Genomic DNA, 11,483 nt, shown 5'->3' on the forward strand with positions numbered 1-11,483 from the left:
CCAATTCCAGACCTGCTGAGTCAGAATTTGCAACTGTAACAAGACCCAGGGCGATTCCCATGTATGTGGAAATGCTGTTGTAAGCTGTGTCCTTCCCCTTACCCCCACCTTACAGGAGCTCTTAAAATCTAGTTTCTTTCAAAGTCATTTGGAAACCTTATTAAAATTTCATATTCTCTGACATAGTAATGCCTGGATATTTTGTTCAGACTAGGGAGCTTGGATGACTCATTTTTAACAAAACTCCAAGTTAGTTCTGGTAGAGGTGGTTGGAATACATTTTGAGAACCACTTTTTAGTGATTCCCCCTTCTCCATAAAGTTCCAGCAGAGTATGAGTTAGAGAGCCAAATGTAGAAGGTTCTAGGGTAGCAGTGTCCGATAGAACTTCCTGTGATGGTGGAAATGTTCTGTGTGACATTCTCCAATATGGCAGCCACTAGCCCTATGTGGCTATTGGGTACTTAAGTGTGACTAGTGAGACTGAGGAACTGAATTTCTAATTTCATTTAATTTTGATTAATTTGAGTTTAAGTAACCACATGTGGCTAGTGGCTATACTGGAAGTGCTACTATATTGGAAATGCAGTCTAGAGGTGAGTTTTTTTGCTCCACATGGCCTGTCGGTCAGGCTAAGCAGACAACCCTGACCTTGACTTTCTAGTATTTAGACATGCAAAGGAATGGCAGGATTGCCATGGCCTGTCATTCCCTGTCTCTGGTAAAATATGAGTGAACTGAGAACTGCAGTCTTACTCAGATCAAGGGCCTTTTGCTGTGGTGTTGTGTATGTCCAGTACTTTGCTTTTTCTCTGCCTGCAAGAAGATTGAAAGTGTCTAATCCCAGTTCAATATTTTTGCCTTGGAAACTAACCTTTTCTTCTGGCCACCACATTTATTAGAACAAATATAAAGCTGAAATTCTCAAAAAACTGGAACATCAGAGATTGATAGAGGCAGAAAGGAAGCGGATTGCTCAGATGCGCCAACAGCAGCTGGAATCGGAGCAGTTTCTGTTTTTCGAAGATCAACTGAAGAAGCAAGAATTAGCCCGGAGTCAGATGCGAAGCCAGGAGACCACAGCCGCGCTGTCGGAGCAGATTGATGGCAACGCTTTGTCCTGCTTTTCCCCGCACCAGAGCAATTCCTTGCTGAATGTATTTGCAGATCAACCTAATAAAAGTGATGCCACCAATTACGCCAGCCACTCTCCTCCTGTGAACAGGGCCTTAACGCCAGCTGCGACCCTAAGTGCTGTTCAGAGTAAGTGATGAAAGTCAGCCGTGCAAAACATTGAGGCTCCTCTGATGGAACCATATTTCCACAACATCTGAGTTCTCCTTGTTTCATTATTAATTGTAGTAGAACCCCTACATTATATGATGTGAGCGATAGAACTAACCTTTCCACACTCTCTGGCTTTTACTATATATAACCTTAAAATTCAGGAAACATGATTTGCTCCCTGTAGATCAGAAACTCTATAATAAATGGGACTGTATTTTGTCATTGAACAGAGATTTTAAATGAGAATTCCAATCATTTTTTTATTCCATATATTTTAACTAAGAAACACATAAATCTTAAAGGTAAACACTTATACTAGAGAGGAAAGATGTTGAGAAAATTGTGTGTCTAGACCTTTGCTCAGCAATAAAATGTTTATACCTAGTATATTTAGCATTATGACTGAACCAAGAGACTCTCATACACACAGAGAGTTAACCTCCAGATAGATTATGTGTTTATACAAAAATTAGTCCTATTCAATATTGCTAGATCAGTGCTGGCACGTTTCCAAAATCAAACAGAATTCTTCCTGACATGTCAGGTGGAATTTTTGTGTTCCCATTTATTTTAAATGAGTTATGATAGGCAACCATTTCATAAGTTAGTTTACTGCTAATTATTTCCAAAAACGTTGTGCTTTACTTACTGATCACCAACTTTCATAAAGATGTAAGTAACATGTGCTAAACACAATAAAGAATGTTTATCCTATGTCTTATAGGATATGAGAGGCATTCTCCATAGCGTATGCATTTAACAGTATATTATCTTCATGCCAAAAGAAAACATACATGTAAATAATTGATCCAAGGCACAGACATGTAAAAGTGCTTGCACATTCCCACTTTCTTTATAAGTACTTTATATACAAAATGTAATTTTACTTTCCTTCTAGTCAATGTTTACTTTTAAGAGTTTTTAAATAAAATATAGAAAGTGGATCACCTGATAATTGTATTTTTGAAATTTATATTTAACTGCAATTGCATGCCAAAAACAATTCTGAAGGATGGAGACGTAAGATTTATTTTTTAGCTTTTTTTCTCTCTTTTTTTTTTTTGTTTCTTAGATTTAGTGGTTGAAGGACTGCGATGTGTAGTTTTACCAAAAGATCTTTGCCACAAATTTCTGCAGCTGGCAGACTCTAATACAGTGAGAGGAATAGAAACCTGTGGAATCCTCTGTGGAAAACTGGTATGGTCTAGTTTTATATCTCCCTGCATAGGATACTTTTAATAGTACTAGCTTTCTTGTGATAAGCAGAACAGAATAAAAGCGTGCTATGAGTTGTAAATATTGTGAAATTAACTTTACATAGATTAATTTCATAAAACTACTGTTATTATTAATGGAATTATTTTTCTAGAAAATGGATTGTAAAATTTCAGGAACATTATGAAACCTTGTCTTAAAGAATCAATCAAACCAAAATTAAATCTTCAATTAGAAAAATGATATAGACTATGAGTCTTCAGATTTCCCAATCCATCTAGTTTGCTAAAACAAATTTCCATTGCAATTGTTAGTTTTACATACGTTTATATAATTAACTTTCTACCTGTTATTACCGGTGGCAGGTATCATCTTGCTGTCCTTTCAGAAACACTTGGAACAAAAAGTAGGATTTTGTTGTGTTCTTTAGTTTAAGGCAGTAGTTTAAACAAACTAAATTCTATAGGCACAGGGCATATTTAATTGTGGAAGATACTATCAGAAGTATGTGGTGAAAGATGATGTCAAAACAGAAGGAGAGGAAAGAGAGAAGATGCATTCAGTTTCCTACCTGCAACAAAGATGAATAATGTTTCTTTAGAAGTGTCCATGTGTAGTCTGTTTTGGGTATCAGTTTATATCTCTGAGTCCAGGCACATTTTAAGCTCTCAACAGTTAGCTTCGGAACAGCGGTTTAATTGAATAATAATATGTTTTAGTCAATACACATTCTCCTGCTGTATTCCAGTGTTTTGTCATCACTTTTCCTCCAAGAGAAAGGAGGCCATCGGTGACAAGCAGAATGACCATCCACAGCCACCTCTGTGGCCCTTCAGGGGTCAGTGTGCAATGGCTGCTTGCTCCTCCTATGCTGTATTTAGTTCCACGATTGATTCATTCATTATCCATTCACTCCTTCATCAGACAAACATTTACTGATACCTGTATGTGCCAGGCTAGGTGCTGTGCTAGGTGTTGGCATTCAGTACCCTACAACAGCCACGGTCCCTGCCACGTGAAGCTCACAGGATGCTGTGAAGGCCAGCCTGCCTGGGTAAAGACAGTGTTCTGGGGCACAAACATCTCTTACCTGAGGATCCAAGCACTCTTCACAACCCTCTTCTTCCTTTCAACTCTTATCTTTTACCTGAGGGGGATAATTTGTTTTTCCTTTCTCCTTATCTAATTGTAAATCCAAAACATTATCTTAATTATGGAAGATTCTAGGGAGTCCTCCCAATATTAGAGGAAGGTCTTGTCTTGAAGTAAAATTAAATATAACTAGTAAAATAAAAACAAAACCATCAACCTCTACAACCATAAGAAATGCCCTTCAGTAACACCACAAAATTAACTAGTTTCTCCCCCTCCAAATAAACCTGCTCTTGTTTCTTTTTGACTTTTCCATTGTGTAGATGATATATATCGAGACATTATTTATTAACTAAACTTCCATGGCCCAGCCTAGAATGCTAATTCCTATTTATGACATATCATATCTTGTGACAACATATCTTGTTGTGAAAATGGGCTTCAAGCCCCAAACAACTGACTCTCAAACTTTTGGCAAAGATCAATTTTTACCTTTGGGACTTTGTTTGTGTGATGGGGTGTGTGTCTGAGGCTGGGAGCGATACATGCAAGTGGTGGAGGTACTCTGTAGTCTTGGAGCAAAACATTGCTCTTCCTGCTCAGGGTTTGTTTCTTTTCTTTCTTTCTGTCTGGTACATGTTATTCTTTTTGTTAATTGTTTTTTAGACACATAATGAATTTACTATTACCCACGTAATCGTGCCAAAGCAGTCTGCGGGACCAGACTATTGTGACATGGAGAATGTAGAAGAATTATTCAGTGTTCAGGATCAACACGATCTCCTCACTCTGGGATGGATCCATGTATGTTTGACCTTTTGGGTTTAAGTTTCTTTGTATATGGTGCGCCATTTTCCTCCTTGAAAAAGTTAGCTTAATTTAAATAGCTTCTTATATTTTTATTTTTTCAAGTATAATAAAGGTCATCATATTAAAGCATTTTCTCCAATGTTAGACTGTGTCTAAATCTGTGGAATCTGAAGAGGGGTATCTTATGCTTTTTTTGTGCCATCTAAAGTTGAAAGAGAAAGAGAGAAAAAGAGTAACATTTGGAGATTAGGTAACTTTTTTGGATGATTTTACATACTCTAGTGCAGGCTTAGCCACATTGTGAACTGATTTGACTAGACAATTATTAATGTTCTCTTTCCTTTTGCTGTGTGGCTAAATTAGATTATTTTAAGAAAATTTCTGAAAAAAAATTTTAAATAGGGTTATGTATGTATTACTATGTAAATAGCCACAGAGCAGGACAAGGGAATAGGGCCAAAAACATTGGGTTCTAACATCTACCACACCATCATAGGAGCAGGAAAGGGCTTACAAGTCAAATAGACATGAGATTAAATCTCAGCTCTGCTAAGAATTCACTGTAGGAACATTGCCAAGTTATTTAAGCATCTGAGCATCAGTTTTATCATCTATAAAATGGGGATTACAATAAGTGACTTCATATGGTGTTGAGTATTAAATGAGATAATGTCAGTGAATTTCTTAGCACATTTTTCAAGAACTCAGAAAATTGTAGCTATTGTGATCTGTCAATGGAAAAAAAGACCAGACTCTGTAAAGTAATTTTAAGAGATTTACTCTGAGCCAAATTTGAGGACCATGACCCGGAGCACGCCCAAGAGGCCTTGAGCAAGTGGACTCGCAGAGGTTGGATTACAGTTTGGTTTTATACATTTCAGGGAGGCAGGGGTTACAGGTAAAGTCATAAATCAATACGTGGGGGGCATACATTGTTTTGGCCCAAAAAGGTGGTCCATCTCGAAGTGGGGACTTACAGGTTATAGGTGGGTTAAAAGATTCTTTGGCCTGTAATTGGTTAAAGACATGAAGCTTTGTCTAAAGGCTTGGAATGTTTCCACATAAGGAGATGTTTATCAGAGATAAGCCACTGGACATAGATTTGTTGTGTAAATTGAGAACCTGCAGGTTTGCCTTGCATACCCTTAGGCCTGTTAATGGGTTACAAGGGATGTCACCAAGAAGAGAGCGGGACATGATGAGGCATGTCTGACCTCCTTCCTCCTGGCAGGCAATTTAGTTTTAGGATATTCCTTTGGCTATGAGGGAGTCCATTTAGTCAGCCGGTGTGGGGGGTAAGCCTTAAAATTTTATTTTAGCTGACAGATCGATGATGATACTCTTTCTATCCATAGTTCAATCCATCTGGGGGACATTTTTTCCATTCAGTCACCCACAGCTAGACTTAGGGTAATGTCTTAGTCTGTTTTTGCTGCTACAAAAAAATACCTGAGACTGGGTAATTTATACAGAATAGAAATTTCTTTCTTACAGTTCTGAAGGCTGAGAATCCAGATCAAGGCACTGGCATTGATGTCTAGTAAGGGCAGCTCTCTGCTTCCAGGGTGGCACCTTGTCGCTTTGTCCTCACATGCCGGAAGGCAGAAGGGTGAGAGAGCACCTCCTTCAACCTTGAGCCCTTTCACAAGGCTGCCAATACCATTCATGAGGGTGGAGCCCTCGTGATTTAATCACCTCCAAGGCCACACCTCTTAATACTCTTACATTAGGGATTAAGTTTCAACATGCATATTGGTGGGGACACCATGATTGAAATAATAGCAAGTAGGGACAAGTCATCCCACTGATATGAAATGCTGGCCAAGAAAATTTCCAGAACACATTCTGGGGACCTGTGAATGCCCCTGAAGAATCATAAGTGATCATTTTGTGTTTTACTTGCTTTATACAGAAGGGATAGCTGGGAGCAGTGCACACACACACACATACACACACAGTTGCCAAGCATTTCATGTTAAGCAATTTAGGAGGGTAGAGGAGACTTTAGTCCCAGCTCCACCTGTAAGGTACTAGTAAATTACTATGTGCCCTTAATCAGGACTCCTAGCCTCTTTGTTTCAAGGTTTCTTAGCTAATGATTGCTTTCTCTCCTCACTGAATTTGTGTGAGCAGTAGACATGATACTAGGTATAAAAGCCCTTTGAAAAGTATAAACTGCCTTTCAAATGCAAGAAATGATTTATAATGAAAAGTTAGCAAAAGTTTCCCTTTGTCTATTTTCTTTACTTAACAGTAAGTAATATGCCTTACTGTTTGCTTGGAAATTGCTACATTTTTAAGACATCATTTAACTTAACGTGATTTCTGTTATAAGAATGCATTTTAAAGCAAAACAAACTGTCACAAAGAAATTGTAACATTAAGAATGACAGTCCATTAAATTATACACTTATGGTGACAAGTCAATGTTAGCTTGTCTTACAAACATTTCCCAAATTAGAAACAAAAGGTTCTCCCTTATGACCTTCTGTGTATGTAATGTCTGTAAAAATGAAGTTAAGTTGTTTAAAGAATAAATTTGGCATACTTCTAGAATTCTAGGACTTTACTTTTTGTGTAACTTATTTCACCACATCAAATTGTTGTGGCTTGATGAGAATACAAAAATGTTACATTTCTGAACCTCAATTATTATAATGACTTCTTGCGATGGTTTTTATTGAGCATAATAATAGCAACAAATTCCAGAGCTGACTTTTTATCAGATATAAATTAGTCATAGGAAAGGTCTGAATCAGAATCAGACATGCCTGGATTTGAATTTAGACTTCTTGGCGTGACTAGCTGTATGGGATTCAGCAAGTCACCTGCTCTCCTGCTTACCTCAGTTTCCTTATCTGTAAAATAGGGATAATAATAGCACTTATCTTGTTGTCGTGAGGATTCAGTGATATAATTCATGGAAAGCGATGAGTTCAGTGCCTGGCACAGTATTCAGTTGCAATAAATGGCATCTGGTACTGTTGCTGTCATTGTCATCATCATCATCATCATCATCATTTTCATTTCCATAGAGTGAGGGAATGTGAACATTATTCTCCCATGGGAGAACTGTCTTCATTGTAATCGAAGTGATTCCTCTTGGCAGAAATGAAGGACTCAGAAGGTCATCTGGTGCACATTCAGTCTGGAAATAAATTGACGGGCAAAGTGATTTGTCTATTTGATAGCCTACTTGCTGTCTCCACAGCACTATAGTCATTTGAACATTTCTTACTTTCTCACCGCGACATGGAAGGCTCTATTTTACTAGGAGAAGGTGTTCCCTGTCAGATAACAGGCTGTCAGATCCTCTCACTCATACCCTGAGTTAAAGATTTGCATTTTAAAAGAATAATTTCCATTCCTCTGTTGATCTAAGTCTTTATAGAACAAGAGTTATTTTTTCCTTGCGGAACATGTATCTTTCTATAAATAATCATCTGATTTTACCTTTATTCTATTAAATAAAGTAGAGAAAAGTTTAAAATTTTGCATTTCTTCAATACCCCATAGTTTTATATAAAGATATTTAGCTACTACTGTGGGCCTATGCCCTTCAGTTAATAATGACAACATTAAAATAACAACAGCAATAATAACAGTTAACAACTTTGATTCCTTTCTGTGACCTAAGCACTGTTCTAAGAATTTGACATGGACTGTCACATTTAATCTTCATAACACTCCCATGAAGAAAATTATTATTATCCCTATTTTATGCATGATGAAATAAACAAGAGTAATCTTCGCTGTGCCACATAGCTAGTGAGTGAGTAAGGAAGCCAGGACCCAGAGAGTGTGTGCCAAGGTCCTTTGTTTCATGATTAAAATGGTCACATTCCTTTTTCAAGGGTAATTAGGGTTTAATATAAATTTTTAAATCACTGTATATGCTTGTATTTTTCATATGCACGTATGAACCTCTGATTTGCCTTGCATAGACATGAGTTTTTATGTAACCAGATACTTGGAAGATTGCTTTTAATTTATAATCTCCCCTTCTTTCTTATCATGTGAATATTTAGTTGCTGTGCAAGGTGAACCCCAAATACCTTCAACAACTTGGAGACTCCCGATCTCCCATTTATAGAAAATGGCAGTCCACAAAAGGATACACAGCAACATGTGGTATATGCAGTGAAAACTTTCTTTTCATGTTCATGATGTTGTACATAAGTAGCTCTGGTCCAGGGTTTCCAGTCACAGCTCTGCTCCCCACCAGCTATGTGACCACAGGCAGGTTACTTAACCTCCCTTAGTTTTGGGATCCTTGTATATAAAATTGAAATAATAAAATAAGGGTCTCATAGATGAGTTGTGATAATTATGTAAGAATCTATCTAAAGCCTCTGGCAAATTAATTTCCAGTTCTTTCTTCCCTAATAAGAAGAATGTACCCTAACACTCCTAGGAGCCTCATCTCAAAGTTGCAGTTATTCCAAAAAAAAAAAAAAGTAAATAATAGGCATGTATAAAGGGAAGGACTATGCTAGCAAAACGTTTTTAAAAATCCTTGTTTGGTTAATAATGGTAAAAAAGAAAACAGTGAATAAATAGAATTTCCTCTTAGAATGGACTGTGGCCTTGGCTAAGGCTAGGCGGCCCTAGTAAGATTGTCCTGTTTTCTTTTTACAGACACATCCCACCCAAACTGCATTCTTATCCAGCGTTGATCTTCATACTCACTGCTCCTATCAGCTCATGTTGCCAGAGGCCATTGCCATTGTTTGTTCTCCAAAGCATAAAGAGTAAGTGTAACTTTTGGAAAGCTTTGTCTGGGGCTGCTGGGTTCCTGTGTGTCCCGACAGCAGGCTGTGGCTCGTGGATAGGCAAGCGCACACACGATGGCCTCGGGAAAAAGACATGGGGGGCGTCAGCTGCCACAGGCCTCTAGCTCTGCAGTCTTATGCTTTTTAAGGTCCTTTCCATGGCACAGTTACTGGTTTTCTTTCTTCGGTTAGCGTGACCTTGAAGTGGATAACATTTAAGAGGGATGTTATCCTAGTCTGCCTTTTGAGATCCTGGTTCTACTGTATTATGTACTATTGTAAGAAATTTCCCAGCCTTAATTACCTATAAAACCTTTCCAGTTTGGGAGAGAATGCTTGTATTAGAGTAGTTACAAGCATAGGAATCCTGGCTCCACCCTCAAGTGGCATGTCTGGCAGGATACCTGACCACCGCCAGCCTCAGCTGCTTCATCCCTACTACTCGCCTGTTGTAGACTGATACAAAGATGAAATAAGATAGTAGCAATGTAAAGTGCTTAGCATAGTATCTGGTGCCGCAGCAAGCGCTTAATAAATATTTGCTGTTGCTATAAATAGTTTTGACATTATTAGAAGAGTTAGAAATATCTTCCCCTTGCAATTTCCTCCTGTGGGACCCTGGCCTTTCCTCTGGGGTCCCACACAACAGCTCACCTGCCTTGTCCCTTTTACGATTTCTCTCCTCTATGCCAGTCATTTTAGGATTGGTGAAAAAAAAAATCCCATGGAATTCCTAGTTTTGTGGTTTCCGCATCCCATTTGAGGAATATGTACACTTGTTCCATTCAAATAAAGCATCTGGAAAGCCCACCTGATTCTTACTTTTTATACCTTTTTTTCACCCTAACATTTAGCACTGGCATCTTCCGGCTCACCAATGCTGGCATGCTGGAAGTTTCTGCGTGTAAAAAGAAGGGCTTTCACCCACACACCAAGGAGCCCAGGCCATTCAGTGTGAGTACGTGTTGTTGGTGACTTTTGCAGCTATTTATTTTTTGCCGCCCCTTGCCCTGTTTTTAAGGAGAGAAATAGTCTCTAATGTGGGATAAAACACTGTACTGCTTAGTTTGGAGTTTCATCTCAAAAATCAATCAATCTTTGTGTTTTAAGAAATTAAGAAATTTATGACTTCTTACCAATATTATTTTATTTACAAGGAAATTTCAGTATTTCTGTAGCAGAGTTGATGATGCACAAAGTTACCTTTGCATTTATGTATTTGTATGATACTTAAAAAAAGTTTTCTTCGAAGTCCAAATAAGCAAACAATTATTAGAGAAAACGATATTAAATGTTGCGTGAAATGATATTAAATGTTGATATGGCCAAATTAGTTTCTTCAGAACAATTCAATGAAGGTTATAATTATACTTCTTGATCTGCTTTGTACAGTTCAAAAGAAATGTTATTTAACTGTATCTTTTTTTTTTTCCAATTTTGCTTGGAGGTTCTGTGGCTATAACGTCAGAGAAACATTACTTTGAAGTTAGAATTTCTTTAAAAGGAAAATTACTTGGCAGCTGGTGTAAATAGTTTCTTATTATTGAAAATGAATGAATGTGATTACATTTGTTCTAATTGGAAATATTTTAAAAATTAGAAACAATTTTAAATTAGGAAACCTATACTCCCTCTCTAAAGAAAATCATATGTTGAACATTATGATGTAAAATCCGATTTTTTTCTTTCCTAGATATGCAAACATGTGTTGGTAAAAGACATAAAAATAATTGTGTTGGATCTGAGGTGATATGTTCCAAATACAAGCACCATCAACACCAGACACCTGCTCATGGACATGTGGTTGCCGGATTTTCTTAAGATGTTTCCAGAAATGACTGATATTTTATATTTATACATTTTAGATCAGAAAGTTTGATATTTATTGCTGTTGCACATTTTGAAGTTTTTTTTTGGAGGGGGAGGGGGGTGTGCTGTGTGTCAAGAGAGATTACATGGTGTTAAATCAATACCTATTAATGTATCCAGATACTATGACCAGATAATAAATTGTGCTGCAAAAGTGTGTATGGTATTTATAGAGGTCTCTGCATATATTTTTAGAGACATAGACGTTTTGCTGTATTTTTTTTATTTATATAAAATGTAATTCTAAATAAGAAGTACTGAGTATGTGCAGTCTCCAAGGCAGGCCATCTATTTCTGTGCCTCGCCCTGTGGTAGATGGCGAGCGGTTTCTATGTGTGAGAAGAAACATGGCTGCAGTTAGAAGAGCTCATTCTCTGTGTACAGCGTCATCGAATCCCAGTCTCGGAGAGATATGTCTGCAGTGAATCACAGTGTAGCA

The 11,483-nt window shown here is 37.6% G+C and overlaps 1 protein-coding gene across 1 annotated transcript in view; it reads left to right on the forward strand.

Moving 5' to 3' along the window:
• Positions 1–11,197, forward strand: part of STAMBPL1 (STAM binding protein-like 1) — a 44,050-nt gene extending 32,853 nt beyond the window's left edge. Inside the window, exons 6-11 of the mRNA XM_012659705.1 lie at positions 902–1,262; positions 2,359–2,483; positions 4,260–4,397; positions 9,042–9,154; positions 10,030–10,129; positions 10,869–11,197. Of these exons, the coding sequence (XP_012515159.1) occupies positions 902–1,262; positions 2,359–2,483; positions 4,260–4,397; positions 9,042–9,154; positions 10,030–10,129; positions 10,869–10,925 (894 nt within the window). The 3' untranslated portion in view covers positions 10,926–11,197. The remainder of the gene's footprint in view (positions 1–901; positions 1,263–2,358; positions 2,484–4,259; positions 4,398–9,041; positions 9,155–10,029; positions 10,130–10,868) is intronic.
• The last annotated feature ends 286 nt before the right edge of the window (positions 11,198–11,483 follow it).

This window comes from Propithecus coquereli, unplaced genomic scaffold (genome assembly GCF_000956105.1).
Source record: "Propithecus coquereli isolate 6110/MARCELLA unplaced genomic scaffold, Pcoq_1.0 Scaffold63, whole genome shotgun sequence".
Classification (NCBI taxonomy): Eukaryota; Metazoa; Chordata; class Mammalia; order Primates; family Indriidae; genus Propithecus; species Propithecus coquereli.